The sequence below is a fragment of the Oculina patagonica genome, chromosome 1 (assembly GCF_052425735.1).
Source record: "Oculina patagonica isolate OP01 chromosome 1, crgOcupat, whole genome shotgun sequence".
NCBI lineage: Eukaryota > Metazoa > Cnidaria > Anthozoa > Scleractinia > Oculinidae > Oculina > Oculina patagonica.
In genome coordinates, this window is record NC_135758.1 from 23,395,173 (window position 1) to 23,418,229 (window position 23,057).

At 35.5% G+C, this 23,057-nt stretch overlaps 2 protein-coding genes and 1 non-coding gene across 3 annotated transcripts; 2 read left to right on the forward strand and 1 right to left on the reverse strand.

Annotated features, from left to right (window-relative positions):
- Positions 1–1,987: 1,987 nt before the first annotated feature.
- On the reverse strand, positions 1,988–2,071 carry Trnal-cag (transfer RNA leucine (anticodon CAG)). Its single transcript has one exon. It is a non-coding gene; the product is annotated as a tRNA-Leu (tRNA).
- Positions 2,072–15,897: 13,826 nt separating this feature from the next.
- Positions 15,898–17,292, forward strand: LOC144645719 (uncharacterized). Its single transcript, XM_078505272.1, has one exon. It carries the CDS (start codon positions 15,907–15,909, stop codon positions 17,290–17,292), a length of 1,386 nt encoding a protein of 461 aa, XP_078361398.1. The 5' UTR covers positions 15,898–15,906.
- Positions 17,293–21,068: 3,776 nt separating this feature from the next.
- Positions 21,069–22,004, forward strand: LOC144645729 (adenosine receptor A3-like). Its single transcript, XM_078505281.1, has one exon. The coding sequence runs from the start codon at positions 21,069–21,071 to the stop codon at positions 22,002–22,004; it is 936 nt and encodes a 311-aa protein (XP_078361407.1).
- The last annotated feature ends 1,053 nt before the right edge of the window (positions 22,005–23,057 follow it).

Sequence of the window (23,057 nt, forward strand, 5' to 3'; positions counted from 1 at the left end):
GTAGTTTCCAGGTTCACCATGAAAATACATTAAATAATTGTAAAAATCCTAAAAGTGCTAAAAATGAAAATACAATTAATACTTATAATTTTGAGAATTCTAAAAAATTTAAAAAATTAAATTTATTTTTAATTCCTCCTCTCCTTTTTTGGGGGGGGTAGTAACCTGAGATGCAATCGTATTTCCTATACAACAATCTATTTCTTTTTTGCCAGTACCCGTCAGTTTACGCAAATCTCTTTTGGGATTCGCTCGTGAGGAACAGCTTATTTCGACCTACTATGAGTATGAATAAATCAACTGAGGTAGTTCCGCTTTTGTAATCTCGAAAAACAGATCAGTCTATGAAGCTCCTTCTTTATGTCCCGCTTGAATAAAGCGTAAGCTAAAGGATTAACAGCAGAGCCACAACAAGTACTTGGAGATGTAGAACATTACATAATTGGTCAATGTGATTATTTAAGAGTATTATGAAGCCACAGCGCAATTTGATTCCGCAATACACAAGGAATACTCCCATAACGATTGCCATAATGTTAACCGCCGTCTTCTCCTGAGGTTTACACAAAGCATGATTGTTAAAACGTAACTGTTTCGCCAATGTCCGCGCAGCTCGATCATGCTTACAAACAACGCGTAACATGGCAGCAAAACAGAAGATTAACATAAAACTTGGAAAAAACTCATAAAATATCAAAGACAGCCACGTTAAAATACTAATTATAACAGTTGATTAAAAACTAAGCAAGAGTAATGACTTAATAATAAAAGCAACTGGGAAAGCCCAGGATAAAGAGACCATCTGAATAACGCCAGTAACGCGACAGCGTTTCATAAACGTTAAATATTTTAAAGGCTTCACAACAGCCATGTAGCGATCAAGTACCAGACTACACATATTCGTCACGGACGCCTCCATAAATAGCCAGGTTACAAAATGTTTCCTGTCAGCAGGTAGCTGATCTTCTGACTGAGTCTTCCTGGAGGAGAACAACAAGGGAACAGCGGTCAAACCGACGCAGAAATCCGCCACTGAAAGTGAAACAATAAACGCGTTGGTTTTGGTGCGAAGCTGTCGTTTATTGCAAACAAGGAAGATAATTAATCCATTTCCAGTTATGGTCAGTATTGAAAGAAACCAGCCAAGAATCCAGAACCAAGTTTCCATTTTCAAGTCAGAGACGTTTATCTCGTTGATGATAAAGAAACTTCTCGGTTTGGAAATTAGTTTTAAAACCCAAAATGAAAAAAGATCAATAAAAGCTACAAACCATCTGCCGAGTCATCTCATGATCAATTTTCCTGTTTGTATTCAAATTTCCCTTTTATACCGTATTCAAATTTTAACAGTTTAATAACGAGATCAACATTGATAAAGTGAAAACTGACCACCTATTTTCTACGAGAGCTCAGTCCAAGGCGGAGTTAGCAACAGAACGTCGAGGTCTTGATGAAAGAATACTGGTTAAGTAGTTTTTTTATCAACGCGGAAGTCATCTTGAAGTCTGACTTACACTCAGGTTATCAAAACTTCAGTCACCAACAACAGTCTTTCGCAAGCTGATTGGTCCAGAGACCAAAAGAAATATGTCCAAATTAATCATGTCAAGATGTCAGTCAATAACCTAATTAAGTAAGAACGGCTGGTTATAAGCTTTTTAACAATAACTTCCATTGTTAAGAGGCTGTCACGATCGTTCCAAATCGACACTTTTTCCTCCGTCTGGTTTCAGGAATCATTACAAGACTTTGACGCTTTAAAAACATAATCAACAAAGATATTACTGAGTCAGTCCTTTCAGAAAGAGAGTTTCCAAAGGTCAAAACAGGAGTTCATGTGCTTTTATTTATTTCCGTAAAATCAGTAAAATGTTCTCAAACTTTGTAGTCTTTTCAACTAAAAGGTTAAAATTAAAATATGTTTCCTTAATTTTTTTTTACATTTTTGGGGTATGACTTTTTTGTTTAAGTAAAAACAAAATGTTCGTGTCAGGAGTGGGATTCGAACCCACGCCTACATGTGTAGACTGCGACCTGAACGCAGCGCCTTGGACCGCTCGGCCATCCTGACCTTACAGTTGATAACTTTATAAAGGAACTTATCTGTTTCTTCTGCGGAAAAGCGAAATATTTTCATTTATTATTTCACTTCATTTTATTTCATGATTTGAATGTTTAAAATAAATCACTCGACCAGTTCTGCGTCCGCCACGGCACCAACTTCAAGTTCAAAAACAACTCTAGTGTGTTTCATCCAAGTTGTGATACAAGAATTCATTAAATATATTTTTGTTTCATGGATACGATTGAGTTGATTGGTCCGAGTAAAATTCACATTCCAGTGGTTTTCGATTGCATAACGTGAAGCTGTGTTTCAGCGACACTTGATACGCAAAAGTAGAATTGTAATAATAAAGTATACGTTGAAAATGGCCCCTTAGGCCACTGATAGGACTGCAATGCGTACATACGCCTTTGCTTCTCTAAAGATGTCGACAAATAAGTGCTTACAATTTGAAGGATAAACAGTTAGGGTGAACGATGCACAATGATATAAGCGATTTTCTAAGTCCTCGACCAACAGTTATTGTAATGGTAAACTAGCACGTACCATTAGAATATTGTTATTCCGTTTTTTTCTGTCAATATGGCGGTCTTGCTTTCACAGAAGATGTCAACGGAAAAACACAGAAAATATCTTATTTAGTATTGAACATCGAAATTATACTTTGCTCAAAACGATTATTATTGGTTAATAAACAGTGGAATTGAGTTTGCTCACGTCAGAGCTTGCATACGCGCCGAACCGTGATACTTTCAAGGAAGAAAATGTTTAAATTAGTCTTAAACATCTTTTGTCCGAACGATCTATTCTTGGTTCATAAATAGTGGAATTGAGTGGGCTTACATCAAAGCTTGCATATGCGCCGAACCGATGTAATTTTTCTAAATTGCCAATTACTCGATTTAAAAGCCACAGCCAAAAAATCGTTGATTTAAATATTTGTAAAAAAACATTGTAATCATCTGGATGAATTAATGAAATAAACGTTTCCTTCGGTTAAAGGCAAAAATACTTCTTAAAACAAATCATTTCCATTTAATAAAAGGATAAAAATGAAAGAGAGTGCGATTTGCACAGCTATATTTCAATGCGAGGGGTGAAATATAAGCCTACACATTTTCCGCTTACGTTGAAATATAACTGCGAAGAAATAATTCTCTTTCGTTCTTTCCACGGCAGTTCATATATGTGATTTATTTTATATAATTATACATTTATCATCTCACAAGTTACTAATGCTTGTAAAGTTAGGAAAATATACTTTCTACACGAATTAAACGCTGACTGTACACACGTCATTCGTCCATTAAATTTGTAACAGCACTGGGGTGAAAATAAAGTAGAAATACATAATCAGATCAACATTACTTAAAAGCACAGTGATTATGCACGCTTGTGTAATTTCAGGGTAAACATTTTTTTTTGCATCTTTTCCACGACTTCGCTTTTGTATAGCCTTTACAATATTTTAAGTGCCGGTTGATGAATTTAAATCGTTAAACATTTTATATATAATAATAAAAGCATTTTCGTTTGATGTTTGGAACGTGACAGAAATGCAATCGATAGATAATTAATTTCAATTGAGAGTTCATTTTTTCCGAACCGTACCCACACGCACAGCAGGCACAACTGAGGCACCTCTATAAAAGCAGGAATTTGACAAACTGATAGACTTTCAAAATGAAACTTTATTTCTAAGTTAAGCTGGGACAGCAGAGCTTTTAAACAGGAGGCAAAACAACATTGAAGGTAAACAAAGAAGATTTGCTATCTCTATATGTTCCAGCAATAATATTTGAACGCTTGAGACAAAACTTGAGCAATGTCTTGCATTGACATGTAGCGCAGCAAAAAGGTTTTCTTTAAGTAGGTGAGCGTGCTTCTTGGCAATAGTTCTAGTAAGAGCAATCGATCATATCAAGCAAGAACGTTTGTTGTGTTGGTTTCTGATCCTTTTTTTGCTCCATTCAAATGTATGTTACTTAGTATATGTTTTCATTATTGTTTTTTTCTTCAAAAGGGACTGCTTCTTGGTAACAATTCTAGTAAGCGCTGGCGATCATATCCAGCAAGAACGTTTGTTGTGTTGGTGTTTGATCTATTTTGCCCACTCAGATGTATTACGTAATACGTTTTCACTGTTGTTTTTTTAAAGCGTGTTTCTTGGTTATATAGCTTTACACAGGCGGCCATCAAAAAGATTCTACCGACATATTCAACAAGAACTTTTGTTAGCCGTAATTTTTTATGTTACTTAGAAATAATTTTGATCTGTTTTACGGCACTCTAATATATATGTGTTCTAGAGTAGATTTTTTTATTTTTTAAAAAAAAAATGTTTTTGGTAACAGCGTTACGTAATAATAATTCGGTTTTTTGTTCTCGTCCTTGCTCCGAGGGTTTTTCTCCGGGTTCTTCGGTTTTCCTCCCTCCACAAAAACCAATACTTCCAGATTCAATTCGACCGGGAATACACGGCCCCACAAGCCTCTAGCTTTAAACCTAACCATGTCTAAATAAAGGTAACTTATTTATTTCATTTACATAACCAGCATTAAATAGATACTGGCGATCATATGAAACAAGAAGATTTGTTTGCGCGTGTAATTTTTCTCAATAGGCGGATGAAAAGATTAAATGAGATCGACTGATAGTGAGCTTCTCTGAAGCGAGTTTATTTCACAGATGAAACGTTTAATATGCAAATTTGCAGATAGGTTTTGTTTTCCGCAAAAGGGTTTGTGACAGCAGCTGTTCAGAAAAGAAAAATGCTTCGTAATTTCGATGTAACCGAAATATATAGTTTAATGTGTTACCCCCTGAGCATTAAGTAAATGGGTCATCATTTTATTTTACTTTTACTCAGCAGTAGGAAATAATAATAAAAAAACTATGCCGCTGAGCGTACAGAATACGTAGTCAAAGCGATGTACTCACTTTCACCGTTAAAACAATAAACAGCAGACCGAAAAAGTCGAATTTTTACCGCTTGCAAGAAAAAAAAACCGTGATATCGATCTTTCTAAGCATTTGCCTGAAATAATCATGAGATGATGTTTACTTTTAGTCAATTTTGGCAACAATGTGTGTGTATAAGTGATTTTATTATAAACGTACCAAAATATCATTATTTAGGTTTTGTTTTTCTGAATGTGTTAGAAAAAATAAAATCAATTAATTTGTCAGTTATTGCACTGAGGAAACTGTCCATTTCCTCTGTTCGAGTTTTAAAGCATAACTGTGTTACAGGAAGATGCTAAATCGTCGAACTTTTTCTACTTCAGCAAGTGAACGTAATTTTTTTTTTGCACTTTATACGGAGAAAACCTTTTAATTTAGCTTCGCAAATCTTTCACAATGACAAGGAAATTTGCTGGAAGTTTGAAGGAAGAAGAACAATGTGAAAATTATAATACAGTTGAAACCCTTTAAAGCGGCCAACAATTAAGCAGCCACCCCCTACTGAAGGGGCCTGTTATTAAAGTCCCGAAAGTGTTGCCAGTGTTTTACTGTAAATTAAACCCGTATTTAGCGGCCACCTCTATTAAGCGCCGCGGCCACCTTTCGGACGCCCCGATGAGGATTCGTCTATTGTTTTTACCCCTATTTAGCGGCCACCTTTCGGACGCCCCGATGAGGATTCGTCTTTTGTTTTTACCCCTATTTAGCGGCCACTACGAATTTAATAGACGTAGTTTGACCTTGTTTTCAACAAGCTAAAGACATATATAAGAGTCCAAAATAGGAAGTGACTACTGATAAAAAAAAAAAAACTCTTATTGTTGTCTTGACGTGATTCCGTTGTCGTATAAATAACTAATAATAATTTGATTTCCTGGCAATAAAGCGATGTTTCTACCACGCCTTATGCTAATTTCTGACGAACCCTTATTAACTGAGCAGCCAACCTTTATTAGGCGGCCACTTAAATTACCTTTTCCCCAATGGTAGCCGCTTAAAAGGGGTTCGACTGTAATATCTTTTTTTTGGATTTTATGGAGTCGCTGCTTTCTGCAAGTGGTAGAACAAACAAAATTTGTCTGAAAATGCTCGATTTTAACCGCGAGCTTCGCAAGTCTTTCACAATGAAAGGAAATTCGCTGGAAGTTTGATAGAAAGTAGAACAATGTGAACATCACTAACTAGAGAAAGTTGAAAATAGCTTTCAAAGGAGTAAACTTGTCAATTCATATGATATTGTTCAACCCAAACGATAGAGAGGAAACGCGTCAGGCTAATACAGAAAAAAATAAAGAGGCATTAATTTAGAAGGAAATTAAGCTAACAACAGGAAAGAAAAGAAGTCCACCTGTCCAGCTCTTATGAGCATTCAAAATATACAACTTGATGTAAACATTTCGCCAGGCGGTGTTTTCATGCATACCGGATCCAGATCAACTTTTAATTTCTCCCCATGATTTTAATACTTTGACAAGCAGACGTGTGATAAGAATGGAGAAAAATCATCAACAATAAGTAAGGAGAATTACTGTTTTGAGCAATTACTGATAGGTGTTAATAAAAGCTGAGAGTTTTCAATAAAACGGTCTTCCAACGCGCGACTTATTTGTAGATCTCATTTGCAGCAGAGGTGATTTGAGAGTTATAATAAACTTCTTCACAAACCAGGTTTGTACAAGTTAAAATTATGTGTAAATGCATAGAAGAATTAATATACATGTCTTAGTTTGTTTTGGTTAATTAACTGTGTGTCCAAAATCTCGTGTTGTTTCGACAGTCAATATTTGTTAGTCTACCAGTAGGATAACTCGTACGTATAGGTTATTCCTTATCTAAAACATTTAAGGTGATGACATACGTCTCTGCTACATTTTAAAATTATAATAATAACAACTTTATTAAATGAGGTAACACATTACACTAAAACTGATAAACCTGTGGCCCTCCCCTAGATTAAAAGTTACAAATCTTAAAAATATGTAAATAAAACAGAAATCAAATGAAATAGAAATACCAGACAAAAAAAAAACAATAATTATCAGGGGCTCCCAATGCAACCAGCCGTTTCGTTGAATATCTGTTCGGAAGACCTACAATGGCCTACGATTTTCGGATTAAAGTATGATAAAAAACTGGAGATTTCTTTAACTCAAACTTTCGTAAAATGGGCAAAGTAATGCCTGTTGTTCTCGGAGAAAGAAAAATGTCGTTTTGGGTCAAAAAAAGGCCAGCTACAATTATCGAGAAGGCGACAGTGGCTCGTAAATTCGGTTAATAATATTTCGTTCCCTTAAATCTTCTGAAGTTTGAAAGTTCAGCTAGTGTATCCGTAAAGATACGCTTTTCTTAGCGTTTAAAAATAAGGCTTTAAATCGAACGAAAAGGACACTTATAACGTTAAAATGGTGTTCCGACACCTATAGTAAAATTGTCTCGTTGGGTGCCCCTGAATAATATGGGTGTGACAGTGTGTGTAGATGTTGTGATATTGTCGCTGCTACAAGTCGCTGCAGCTTTTGTCCCTTCCAATAAATGCATCCATTTTTTTCTGAAGTGGACCATGCCACTATTTCTTTCAATCCTATAAATGCAATGGAAAAAGTATTTTCCAGATGAAAAGCTTTAACCTTGCCTGCGTAATTTCGGACTGAAAGTCTACAGTATTTTTTCACGATTTCGCTTTTGTGTAGTAAAAATATTTTGACTAACTCAAATCGTTGAAAGTTATTATAACAGTAGCAAATATATGAGTTTGATATTTGCAACCTCCCTGCTACACATGTTGCTACACCTCTTAGTAGGAATGAAACAAACTGATACATGTAGAATTTCTGAATGAAACGTGTGTTTTGGTAACAGGGTTACATTTTCATATAATATATTGATGCTAGCGAATATATGCAACAAAAAATTTGTTTGCATTAAAACGTTTTTTTTTCTTACTTAAAAACATGTTTAAACTTTTTTGTGACATTCGAATCTGTGTTGCTAAGCTTTTTTTTTCACTTTATTGAAATTATTTTTGGTAACAGCGTTACAAAAGCAGCCATTTAATAGATGCTGGCGATTACATCCAACAAAAATTTTGTTTGTGTGTATGTTCTTTACAACAGATAAGAAGAGGAAAATTCTAAATGTGATCGACTGATCTGTGGGCTAATCTGAAATTTGTGTATTTTACAGATGAATGGTTTAATGTGCAAATTTCCAGGGAGCTTTTTGTTTCTCCGAAAAATGTTTTTTAATTTTTTAATAGATAGGGTGATGTCTGTATGTATTTTATCAGCTTATTTGGAGAAAAACCTGCTTGATGTAACTGCGAGGTATTCGAAAGATGAAGTAAAATGTATCACCTCTTTGAGTATTGATCACATGGTAACCGGTTGTTTCGCCTACGAGTTGTTTCGCTAACGACCAGTTCGCTAACGAGTTAGGTCGTTTCGCCTACGTCTGAAGTCGTTTCGCTAACGAGCCTTGGGTCGTTTCGCTAACGTATTATGAAGATTCATATTTTATAATATGTACTAATAGAACATAACAATAACAAATCAATCCGCATTAAAGACCCGTTGAGTTTGACGATGACATCAAACTCAGCGACGTAAACACAACAGTTTAAAACATACTGTAGTTAAATGTGTACGTGATCAAGTATACGTGATCAAAAGTTTATTTCACCCAGCTTTTCACTAATTCACTGATTGTAAATAGAAGTAAGGCTTCGAGAAATAAAATGATTACTTTGTTGTTTCCATTTACTAGCGTTAATCTTGAAAAAAAAAAACTAGAATCGCTTCTGAAAAGTAGAAATACTAATTTGAATTTGCAATGCACAATTTGCCTTCTGCGAAACAAAATGGCGGCTTTAAGTCTTGGAAATTAGAGCTCGCTAACTTCGGGCTTTCAAGCTTAACTTTTTGAAGCGATTCGAGTTTGTCTTTCGGCAAGAGCGTGAGTTCGATTGTCTTATTCTGTTGATGAAGAAGCTTTGTTTCTCTGTTGATGAAAAAGAACTAAAAGAGACGTCAGGGTATTAACTTTATACGTTAGCGAAACGACCTACAGCTCGTTAGCGAAACGACTTTTGACGTAGGCGAAACGACCTAACTCGTTAGCGAACTGGTCGTTAGCGAAAAAACTCGTAGGCGAAACGACCGCAAGTCGATCACATGGCTCATCATTTTATTTCACTTTCATTCAACAAAAGAAAATAATTTAAAAAAATCTCTTTTGGTAGCGTACAGAATAAGTATACAACGAGATGTATTCACTTTTACCGGAAAACAACTAACAGCACACAGAAAAAAGTAGAATTTTTGCCTCTTGCAAGAAAAACAGATGTGATGATCAATCTTTCTAAAAATTTGCCTGAAATAATCACGAGGTGAAGCTTACCTTAAGTTAATTTTGGCCATAATTTCTGGACAAGTGATTTGGAAGGTAGAATTGCAATCGTGCCAAAATATTACTAGGGTTTGATAGAGTTGTTGTTTCTGCATGTAGTAGAAAAACAAAATTATTTTGACTGTTTCTCAGAGGAATTTCAAATGTTTGTTTTTAAAAGCATATTAAGTGTGTTACAGGAATAAAAATAAATAAACCAACGAGCAATTTAATAGTCAAGCAAGCCTGGTGAACGTAAACCGATCTCTTGCATTTTATACGAAAAAAACCGTTTAAATTAAACTCTGGGAGACCTTCACAATCACAAGAAAATCCGCTGGAAATTTGATTGGAAAAAGAACAATGTGGAGATTACTTACTAGCGAAACAGATATTCCTAGTGTCGAAAACAGCTTTCAAAAAGAGTAAACCTGTTAATTCATTCGCTATTGTACTAAAATATTTTTTAAGGTTTTAAAGAGTCACTTTTTTCTGCGTGTGGTAGAACAAATCTATTTTGTCTGCTTTTCCAAGGGTAATTCTAGATTTCAACTAACGAGCTTCGCCACTATTTCTCAATGACAAGAAAATGAGCTGGATGTTTGATGGAAAGAAGGACAATGTGGAAAAATACTGGACATTACTTACTAGAAAAAGATCGATGAAAACAGCTTTTAAAAGAAATTAACCTGTCAATTCATGCGTTATTTGAAATTGAGAGGAAAAGCTTTACGCTAAAAAAGGAAAGAAAAGAATGGCATCTGTCCAGCTCCCATGAGTTTTGAATATACACCTACATTGTAAACATTTTGCAAGGCGGTGCTTTTATATCAGCCAGATCCAAGCCAAATTTCTCCTAATGATTTTAATACTTTGTCAAGCAGTCGCGTGATGAGAATTAAGAAAAATCATCAGCAATACATATGGAGAATTACTGTTTTGAGCACTTACCGGTTAGTGTTAATAAAAGCTGAAAGTTTTTCAACAAAACGGTCTTCCAACGCTCGACTCGTTTGAAGGTCTCATCTGCAGCGCTGATTTTCAGGTGTACAACTCATCACAAACCAGGTTTGTACTTGTTAAAATTATGTGTAACTGCATAGAAGAATTGATATATCTTAGTTTGTTTTTGTTAATTAACTGTGTGTCCAAAATATCGTGTTGTTTCGACAGTAAATGTTTTTTTAATTTACCAGTAGGATAACTCGTACATAAAGGCTGGTCCTGATCTGAAACGATGACAGTCATCCGTAGTTATTCTGGGCACACTCGTACACGACAAACTATGTCATTACAAAAATAAATAAATAAAAAAAACAAGTAAAATCACAAGCAAATTTTTTTATTGGTTACAACTATACTATATAGGTTGTTGTAGGCCTTCACGGGGAGAAATTATTTAAAGTATTTCCCCCTCATTAAATTTGTAAAAAAAATGATTTTGAACATGAAGAAGGAATTGATTCAAGTCCCCAAAACATTGCGCCATAGATTATTTAGGAAAAATTGTTTTCCAGTAGACTGTTAGTGTAGTAACAGCTGGTAGTACTGAACGTATACTTTTTTGTACAAACTAGCTGATTTTTACGTTATTTTCAGTGATTAAATATTTCGTAACCGCAACCGTTCTCAGAGCTCCATTTATATTATAAAATATTAGCCACGATCTAAGGCCTTTTTACAATCAAAGGTCTCTTTGAGACTACGACTATTTTGCATCAGAGGAATGAAATGATAGTATTGCTATAAAATTATCAGCATTTGAAGTACAGTATCGTCTAAAATCATATCAGTGACCAAAAACTGCTGGCATTTTAAGGCAATATACGTTTACTAACGATACGCTCTTTCCCGGGTGTAAACATGAGATGATATCTGGCTAGTCACGTTTTCATTTGTTATGCAGTGTTTGATATGCGCTAGTAAGGATTTTAATTTGTTATGTAATGTTTGATATTATCTGGCTAGTCACGTTTTCAATTTGTTATGTAATGTTTTTTTGATATACGCTTGTCACGGTTTAACTTGTTATGTAATGTTTGATATTATCTGTTTAGTCACGTTTTCAATTTGTTATGAAATGTTTGATATACGCTAGTCACGTTTTTAATTTGTTATGTAATGCTTGATTTGATCTGGCTAGTCACCTTTTCAATTTGTTATGTAATGTTTAAAACGCACAAGCGTTATCCACAAGTCAGCGGATTTACAATTTGTCTACAGGAACTGAAGGGTGTTGTGATGGGTGGAAGGAGCAAACTGAGGTCACCTTCGGTACACCTATTTTTCATATTGTTCCTAAAAATGGGATAGTTATTGCTTTAATTCGTTGAAAGATATTGACTGACTCATTGTGGGAAAGCACAACATCTTGCGAAAAGCGTTAACTTGAATCTTGATTTACTTAAAAACGCTTTTAAAGATCTTTTTTTAATTTTGTCTACAGGTAGTAAATCTACTATACTTTGACATATTGCGATGACATATTGCGTTATTTATCATAGTTGCTATGGTAACTTCTGTTGCTCTAGAATTACCAGTAAAATAATTAAACTATGGTCATCATAGATTTATGGTGTAGTTTGGCAAAAATCGAAGACTGGGTTCCGAGCGAGTTTTTTTTCAAAACTACCACCCAGAGGCTAAAAAACCACATCGAGCGTGCTTAACCACGCTTGTGTAATTTCAGACTAAACAGTTTTATCTTTGCATCTCTTTCACGACTTCACTTTTGTATAGTTTCAAAATTTGAATTGCCGTTTGACGTACTCAAATTATTAAACTTCATCATGATGATAACAAGTATTTTGGGTTGATAATTGGAACATGATTTTATAATGAAATTAAACGCTAAAATATTGTTAAAATTCATTTTTAAACTTTAAAAACTTTAAAAAAGTAGACGACGTTTCGGCGCTGCTCTACGCCATTATCAAGTCAAAAGAAGTGATAGTTAAAATAAGAATATATATAACGTGAAACAATAAAAATAGTTGTGTGTCCTATGGGCATAATACGTAAAGTAAAACAATGGAAAAACTAAAAGTTCTAATTAAAAATAGGGAAGTGTCAAGTAAATAATTTGGCGCGGATAGAGTCACTCTGGGTGTTCAGGGAAGGATTAATGTCCCTGATGAACAGCATTTCATATACGAGGCAGTCAAACTTGCTTCTGCATTTCTTTAACACTTTGAAAAGGTGATTAATCTTTGCTCCTTTGCTGCCATGTTGTGCCTCAAGGTGTTTACCGATCGCAGAATAACGGTGCTCACTAATGCGTTGATGTAGGTGTCGGGCAGTAAACCCGACACCTACATTGAAATGTTATCGATACAAACTGATTAGTTTTATAGTTCATTTGCCAAGAACCTACCCACAAGCACAGCACGCACAACTGAGGCGCCCCTTAGAAGGATCTAAACAAACTGCCAGACTTTCTAAATGGAACTTTATTTCTAGGTTTAGCTTGGACAGCAGAGCTTTCACTTAAGCAAGAGGGAAAACACTCAGATCATTGAAGGTAAGAAAGGAGAGTTGCTATATGTTTTAGCTTTGTTGATTCAGTTCCTTTTTCGCAATCCCGATTACGAACTTTTGTCTTCTTGTAATGTTTGATTTTGAGCGCTTTCTAAAAAATCTTAAAAACGGCTCTATAGAATTTTTGCAAACGCTGACCACGCATACTTGATAATGCAACGAATTTTATTACTATGTTTTGTTAACATTGATTCACTTCAACCTTTTCATATTTAACGACAAAAGAAAAGGGTCGTTTAAACCGACGAAAAATTGTGGTTCACAAACTTCTGGCAAAATAATGTGTTCTGCATTTCTTTATGATGCAATAATGTAATCCGTAATGTAACAAATACGGACAATAAGAGCAGGTCAGGGTAGATTGCGGTTGCCACGCCGTTACTATCTTATATCTCTGTCACTTGTATACATACCGCGATTCACTATTTAAATTACCTCAACCTGCTCTCGTCCGACCTCGTAGCTCAGTCGGTAGAGCGTAAGTAGATCTAATCTGGAGATCGTGGATTCAAATCCCCCGGTGATTGTCACCAAGATTGTCCTTGCCCCTTGGGATAACATTCACAAATTTTCTTCAGCAGGGGAGTAACCCTGGGGGATTTGGTGTACCGGCAGTATGGCCTACTACCGGCACCCAGTCACATATATACCTCTTATTAATCGAGTTCGAGGTCCGTACTGTAAAATACGGACCGAGTTTTTTCCCTTCGACTTATGGCCCGAGCGCTTCGCGCTTGGGCCATAAGTCGACGGGAAAAAACGAGGATCCGTATTTTACAGTACGGACCGAGAAAACGAGGTTAATAAGATATTTATTATATCTCTCACTCTGGAGTAACCTGCGATCAGGCGTTATTTTTCTCGCGGTGGAGGGGTCAACGGAAAAATGAACGCCTGATACAATTACTTGTCGAGTCGTCTGTAAAAAGTCCAGAATCTGGACTTTTTTCTGATTGGTTGAAAAACAAAAGGCAACATTAGAACTCTATCCTGATTGGCTAATTGAGTTCAAGTCTAATTTCCGGTCCAAAAATATCGCACGTAGATGATTGTTATGATGGCGGGTGTCGAGCGGAATGAAGTAGAGAGCGAGTTCTTCTAGCTTTTAGAAAATCTTTCAAGAATTTCGTTCACAAAACATTTAAGGACGAACAAAGGGAGTGTATTCGACGAATAGTTTGTGAAAAGAAAGATGTTTTGGCGGTGCTTCCGACGGGATTCGGCCAGAGCGTGATCTATCACCAATGGTGTCGAAGATTATTACATCACACCACCAAAGACGCCAGACGATCGTGCCAGTGACGAAAACTACGACCTTAAAATGTCTGATCTGAGCCTCACACAAAATCAGCCTTTGCTGAAAACAAATTTTAAAAACCATCCGATCAGCTCGTTCAAAAAGGGTAATTCAAACACATGCTTGTGAGAGTAAAAATATAATTGGAAGGCGCTAATCATGCACGCTTATCTGATGGCATCGCCGACATTCTCGACGACGTTGACAGATATTTTAATAAGGGGGCGGCAGACGACTTGACAAGTAATTGTATCAGGCTTTCTTTTTTTCTCCTTCCCTCCGCCGCGAAAAAAAAGAAAGCCTGATCGCAGGTTAACTCTGGAGAAAAGAAAACATTTCAAGTCAAGAGTGCTGGAAGCGGTTTCGTTTGACTGACGCACGTCAAAGGCGAAAGGACGAGTGAATTTCATTGGCTTTGTCGTAAACAATTCGGCCGTTTAATAGCTCGATTGATAAGCGTATAAACATAATTTAAATCCAACCTTTACTACTTTTTTTCTGCAATTAGTTTAACAGTAATTTCAGTGACAGGATGAAACAAGATACAGTGCAAGTTTCCTTTGGAATAACTTCTAAAGTTCTTTTCTTGGCGACGAAAGTGCCGCGATTGACAACATGCGTTATAGCTTATCAAACTTTCGAAAACTTATGGCAGTGTTTGTAGAAAATACTGAACGAGAAAACACGTATAAAGTTTGAAGGAACTACTTAAAAAAACTTAGCTCTTTAAGGCGGCGTTGAATGCTACGTTGAAAGCTTGAAATGCTGTCTGGCTCGTACTCAGCTCTATCGCGTTTGCGTACGTCTTTGAAAAACTTTCCGAGGAGCTTATCGGGGACGTCAGCAGGTACGGTTTCTACATGAAATGTTCTGTCAGTCTGCTCTTAACAATAATTGTCGAACCGTTTCCATTCACTTTTCGTCTTCTTGACCGTGTTTGCATATTTCTCGACACTGATGAAACTTTCAAGTTCTTGACTTGAATCCTGCTCGGGTTGCTCTAAGTCCGCCACATCTGAGGGAAGTTTTCTCCTTCCAACAGATCACAAAAATTGAGTTTAAAGTTCGGTAGACCTTCTTCGCTTCGCCTTTGTTCCTCGCTTTTTTCCTCTGACTGCGAACGTTGTAGGAAGTTTTGAAAATCTTCTTCGCGAGGCATTTCAACTTGCAAAGGCGTACGGCATCAGGAGAACTCTCAGTCAAATTTCGCGGGCCGTACTGCAGAATACGGCCCGCAAAATTGACCAATCACAGCGTGCGTACTATCTCAGAGATATAATAAAATAAAATATTAATAAATCTTAGGGTAGATTACAACACAATACATATATCACGGATGCATGTAATATACATTTATTTAGAAGGGATTATTGGCCGTGTGCAATGCAAATCTTAAAGGTAAAAAAAATTAATCTGCACCTAATCGAGGAAAAGCTGAAAGTTTTATTTCATTATCGTGTATTGTTAAAGAAATATGGCCAAATATAGTTTCTTTACGAGCTAAAATTAAACATAAGCTTACCTTATATTCGGGAGGGCTTGATGTTATTGTTCAGTGGTGGGATGTTTGCGTTTGAGATTCGGAAGGGGACGCTTTTATCGGAATTTAACAGTATGTTGATATGAATTATACGATATTATTTTGCAGGTGAATTTCACGATGTTTCATAACAAAACTACAAAGCCGGAGTACAGACTGAATACTGAAACAAGTTCCAGATACAATACAAGCTGGTCATCGCAAACTATTAATGCCACTGAACAGGGTGGCAGAATCTACCTTCCTACACCTTTAGATCCACTTTCAAAACACTGCTTATTCGTCTCAATGGCAGTTGTGGCAGTTCTTGGCTTTGTTGGAAATGTTTTGGTTGGCTATCATTTCAAAACAAGACAGGAGAGGTCACGATCACGTCGTAACAGAAACCTCACTTTATTTGCAGAACGCCTAAACTACTACATCGGTAGTTTGGTCATCTCAGATACTTTGTGCACCGCTGTCACGCTACCGTTATTTTACCTGCAAATTTTCTCTGATGTGTTTCAAAAGGACTGGCATTGTAAACTAGAGAGATATTTTTATTTTGTCTTTCCTTGTGTAACTATAAACAACCTGCTTGTTATAGCCATAGAGAGACTTTGTGCCTCGTGGGAGATAGCTCGACGATTCAGCTTTTCCACAGTTCAAAGATTAATTGTTTTTGCCTGGTTTTCAGCTCTGCTTGTCACTTTTGCCCCAGTATCTCAGTTCAGGCTCGTGCAGTATGACCTCAACGCTACCCATTTCACTTTGACCTGTAGATTCGTCAACAGTGAACCCCTATCTAGAGCAGCCATGCTTAGCTTCACTGTACTGGAGTTTATTTTACCAAGCGTATTATTGATAATTTGTAATATATGGGTCATGAATCAAGCATGGCAGAAGTTGCAATTTGTCCGGCGAACGCTTGGCCACAATAGACATGACAGCCACCATAGACACGAAAACGTTTTAATAAGTAAGGGGATCTTTATGCTTGTTGCGATAACGTTTGCTTTTATAATTCCATATTTTTTAAGTTTTACCTACATCCTGTATAATGTAATTGTAAAACCAGCTATGAGTTATCGCACGGACTATATTATTCGCAATTCTGGAGGAATACTTGTAACAGCTAACAGCGCTGTAAACGTTATAATTTACACATTACAACTACCAACCTTTCGTAATATGTTGAAAAACATGGCTCGTAAACCATTTATGTGCACGATCACTTCTGCGGAAAGAGTCGCACCTGTAACAGACGAAAATGTCATTCTTGATAAAGGTATCGAAGCGTTGAATGCAGACTTCAACAATGTTGAGGAAGTTAAAGATAAACAATTAATGAAAGAAACTGGGCGAGACAAAGCGCCATGTGAAGAGGCGCATGAATTAGAAGAACGGAGTACACCGCCTTCCAAACGGGAAAAACATGTTGGTAATAGCATGGAAGAGGTGCAAGCTGTTGAACATAAGAAAAAGGAAGCGAGTTGCCAGGTTGTAATAGCAGCTGATGTACATTGACATGTGATGGGACATTAAATAAATCAATATTTTATACAGTTTATATCAAATAAATATTCTATCCTTGAAGTTTAATGATTAATTTTTATTAATAGTAAGGTTGCTGTATGCGCGTAGACATTCGCGTTGTGGCTTTAGCGATTATTTTTCTAATAATATATCCCAGTGAAAAAAAATAATTCATCCAAATTTTCCAAAGGAAACACATCTTCAACTTACGTTTTCCGCTTAACACTCAGTATCAAAGTAAAAAAAGTTAGTTGTCTGGAAACCATTAGAAAGCATCCATTCATTGCGTATTTTCATCAGTGTAGGTAATCACATGATATCGAGAGCAATAAGGAATAGATCTTAAGTAATTTTTGGAAGTTTTCAGTTAAACTTCGGTTCCTTTGAAGCCTTTAGGTGATGTTTGGAAATCTTTTGAAGTCTTCTAAATATTTTTGGCAACCTGTTGGAGACGTTGAGTGAACTTCGGCCATTTTAGAAATAACCCAGATGACCGTCGGCACCCGTTTTTAAATTTTAGTTTCTACATACCAACTTATGAATTATTCGTTGGAACTTGCACTGGTACAACTTTGCACTGATCCGTACAGTTGAGTTACAATACATTCTTAGCCTGAGAGAGAGAAGCCTTTATTTAAATAGGGCTACTCCATCAGCTTTACAATAAAAACTGTTATCCTTAGAGGCCCTAGTAAAAATTAAAAATTAAAAAATCGCCTAAAGTCTTACAGTGTACCTAAAATGGAAGTTAAAAAGATTAAAATATATAAGAGATACTAAGATATAAGCTAAAATTATGTTACATTTGTATAAAATCGAAAAATTTAATTTTAGCCAATCAAAATTGATTATTTTTTACGTTTATTATTAGCAGCAGTAGGTTTAAATCATTCTAAAAACTCTTTTGGTCTCATTCAAGGAGGCTCGATGTAGGTTTTTTAGCCCTAGAGTGGTCGTTTTGAAAATGAAAATTATCTAGGAAGCCAATGTTCGATTTTTTGCCAAAATACACCATAATGATCATTAATGACCAAAGTTTATTTTTTTATCCGTCACTTAGTCACAAAGGTACCATAGTACCATAGCAACGATTGTTGTTTCCTTTTGTTTTAAAACAAGCCTAATTTTCTCGAAATCTAGATTGACTTTTGGTATTCATTTTTTGATATGTTTAAGATTAGTAGATTAACTAACTGTTGACAGAATTTTAGAAAAATCTGTAAGAGCGTTTTCAAGTAAATCAAAAATGAAATTTTCAGAAATATTCCGTTGTAATGTAAAAAGGGTGCTTTAAAATTGTTTCGTAGTATTTGAACGCAGTTATTCAAAATGAAATATAAATACTTACACCATCAAAGACCATTAACTAAAAGCGAGAGAGCTGGAGTTTTTGCTTTAATTTGGCAAAATATATCGACTGCCAATTGTCGGAAACTACACGAAGTTACAAAAAACTTCATTCTTGATTACCTCTAAAACGCTCTTACAGATTTTTCTGAAATTTTGTCTACAGGTAGTCAATCCGTTGTACTTAAACATATCAAAAAATAAATACCAATTGTCAATCTACATTTCGAGAAAATCGAGCTTTTTGGAAAACAAAAGAAAACGACAATCGTTGCTATGGTAACCTTTGTGACTAAGGGACCGGTAAAAAATTAAACTTTGGTCATATTTGATCATTATGGTGTATTTTGGCTTCCTAGATAGTTTTCATTTTCAAAACGACCACCCTAGGGCTAAAAAAAACTACATCGAGCCTCCTTTATATGAAGAAGTGGGAGCAACATGTCCTCCTCTTTGTCTTTGTTTCACCTTTCCCTTTCTTTTCAATTTTATTTTTACTTCCAGACTCGGTTAATTCACTGCTGGGCTGATATAATTGTTCACTCTTTGATGTTTCATTAAAAAAGAAAAGAGAAGGAAAACTAGGTCTTTGAGTTAATATAAAGAGGCGCAGTTCCTACGATTTAAGAACGAAACATAGTTTTCTTGCGAGCATGGTATTTAAAAGAAACCCGCCAACGAATTTCTGTTTTGATTCCTTCAAATGAAATTCTGCCACAACAAAAGAACATAGTGGATAAAAAACTGGGTAACTAACCGTGCTCGTTTTCTGGTAATAACAGTAACAAAATATTTTTCCCCAAGGACCGTCATGCACCGAAAAAGCAAATGCAGGACAATTATTTAATAAATACTTGAAGGGTGGAACATATAAAAGTATTTTGAATGAAAGGAGAAACCTCACTGGAGAAGGCCATAATCCTCGAATATTGCATTCCCAATATTTATACAGTAATAAGTCATTTCCGAGTTCCCTTTTGCCTCTGCTTAAAAACGAGTCTACTTGCGTAACCATTCAAATAAAAAATGATTTTGATTTGCATGAAAATGGACCAATTGGTGTCTTACTTACAAATTTTGACTTAGTATTGATTTCAGATATTTAAAGGTATTTTTTATTTCTTTTCATACCACATTTATATGTTCTTCTTATTACGTTAGTGTAATTATTTCTTATTGCTACTTGCGTATTAACTATTGTAGGTCCACGGCCTATTAAATTTCAATTAACTCTTGGCAATTAACCCTAAAGTTTAGGTGAGATAAGGCCGAATAGTTTTAAAAAGTGGAAGAATTTCACGGCGTAAGGTAGACTCCAATTGAGTGTATTCAACTGCACGACTGTCATCAAAGCTTTATTTTACCAAAAGAAAAATAAATCTGTGTTGTACAATAAGAAAAAACAGAAAGATGTTCAGTCTCCTGCCGAGGACACCCGTTTTAATAAAATCGTTAAATACAATTAAGAAACTTCTTATGCAAATTGCAAAAGGTTCCTATTGTGGTGATAACAAATCGAATTAAGACTAAGTATGCTTATAAGCGATAAATGCTCCCCTGGTAGGCATGGTATCTTGACTTTTAATTGCTTTCATGGAGCATCGCATTTCCATGGACTTTTGAAAAGGAAGCTCTCTACATGAAACTATTTTTTGAACCAAACTGGTGATGAAAAGGATTTGGAAAAACTCCAAACCTGATATGATCAATAATGGCGACACAGCCGAGTGATAAACAAAATTGGATGACTGCAATGCGGGACACCGATTTGTTAATCACGAGTATGACTATAAACAGGTTGTTAGGAGAAAAGTATCATTTTATTAATAATAGTTGAAGCAAAACTGGAGGTTGCTTCTTAGGGATTACAGTTTGGTTGATTAACAATAGAACGTTAATTAGCCGCAACTTAATTTTGTCTATCTGTCAAAAATAATCCTTGTGAGCTTTTATTTCGGTCAGCAATATTTATTTAACTAACACTGCCGAATAGCAAGGCTTAGAATTTTTAACTTTGTGCAGTGACTCTCGTCGAAAACGTTTGGTTATAAATTAACTTTTTTTTTTGTTTAAAATATTAATGCTTGTTATACCACATTTATAGTGTTTCAGCAAAAATTATCTCCACATAAATATTCATGCCAAAAAGCTTATATGGTGTTTAATTGTTTCTTTTCATTTTCAACTTGTGTGTTTACTAGGTCCACGGCTTATATAATTTCAAATTTACTCTTGGCGAATTATATCGCTAAAGCCACATAGTTCAGGTCAGGAAAGGACATTGCTTGGCTTCATCCCGAATAACCAAGGTAAATTTAACGAACCCGTCATTAATGTTTATTTCGGATATTCATGTAAGATGTAAACCGATTAGCAACGCCTTTTTCATGCAGTTTTGTTTATGCATATCCGAATAGAGAATGACCAACACAAGCTACAACAGCCCTGAGTATACTATGTTTAAAGGAGTCTCGTGGATGGTTGTTTACATCTGTGAGGCAGTTTTGATACTCATTGGAAACTCTATCACAGTTTACATCTTTTGGAGCATTCGAAAACGACTGAAGCGTACCAGTTATATTCTCATCAACCTGGCAATTGCTGATATTCTTGTGGGAATAGCAATCACACTTTTTATCGTCGCAAGGATTGGAGTTTATTTGGAGTGGGATGTTAATGATAATTTTGTAGTAATCAAAACGGCATCTAGTATTGATCTTATCGGAACAACATCTTCAGTGTTATCATTGGCTTTAATTTCTTTAGAACGTATGCTTGCAATTTTGTGGCCATTTCGTCATCGGCTATTAAATATATGGTGCTACCATGTTTCGGTTGGGTTTATTTGGTTTGTTTCAGCGTTAAATGTGTTTATAAACGTAGAACTTGACCCCCATACCACCACAACAGAGAATGCTTATAACATCTTGACTCCTATTACATTTGTCTGCTCAGTTATAATCATCACCGGAGCATACCTCGCCATATGGATCTCAACGAGAGGAAACCAAGTAGACGGTAAAAACACTCGCAGGCAAATGGAACAGAGCAGAAAGCTCGCAAAAACTCTGCTTTTGGTGACAACCTTGTCAATAATTACATGTGTGCCATATGCTATCGGTATTGCATTTACAGACTTCCTAAAAGATATGTATACATTCCAGGTGCAAATTACTTTTGCAGCACAATACGCGAATTCGTTTTTGAATCCAGTTGTTTACTGTTTTAAGATGCCCGAGTTTAAGGAGTCGCTGAGAAAGCTTAGCTGTCGTTGCGCACTTCGATGCCCTTTGTTTAATAAAAGTGCATCAGAAACAAGCAGTGGAATTACTCTGAGATCATTCAAGGATCGATAGTTTCTAATTAGTTACATGATAAAAAAGGCTTTTTTGTTTATTAGTTCAGAAATGCAAGACCCAGCTCAAGACAATCGTTAAACAAAAGTGATTGAAAGAAATTACTTTATTAAATGTCCAAAGTTCTGTTTTAATGAAATGTGTGTGTTTTTCTTTAAAGAACACCCGGAGTATCAGCTACAGTAAAAACACGCGAGTAGGAACCTGCATTTCCCCAAGTTAGTTTAAACAGGTTCTTACATCACTGGTAATTAGTACAAATTTAGAATATTTTTAGGTTTAATAGACTCTTATTTTCTGTGGAAAAGTTAACATTAGAGCTAATAGAATTTTAGTAGTACTCTGAGCTTTTTCCGCTTTAAGTGAAATTTGCAAACCATTTGTATTTATATTTATATCATCGTATCAATGATAATATTTTATGATTTGCAACATTGGCATGTACATTGCAAATGGAGTGATTAGGCCCCTAGGTGTCTCCAAAGAGGATCCAGAATGTCGACTTATCTTATTTATACATTTTTAATCGATTTTAGAAAATAAGAACCTGTTTCCAAATTTAAGGCTTTATGGATTCCTATAAAGAGAGTGTCTTACTGGTAAATTTTAACATAACAGGGTTCTTAAAAGTTAAGTTCTTACTCGCGGATTTTACTGTAGTGATTTTTAGATAAAAAAACATCCAGTAGATTACCCAAGGTAGACTCTAAGTAAGCATACTCAACTACACGACTGTCATCTAAGCTTTATTTTAAAGTGCTACTGTGATCAAATTTTAACTTCTTGCATTTTTATTTAACGAAAAAGTCAAAATGGCGTTTTCTGTTTTCAAATATCTGTTTTAGCTTAGTTTCGGAGATATTTAAGCTTAAAAAATCATAAAATGTGCAAATTAGGGGAATCAATGACGTCATCTAATCGACCAAATTTTATTTTAAGTACCTTATTACATGAAATTTTGGCGACACGTTAATTAAGCGATTTTGAAAAATCCGTATTTAGCTACATTTTAATTTAGCGATTTTTTGATTTTTTTTTTGAATCGCTTCATTC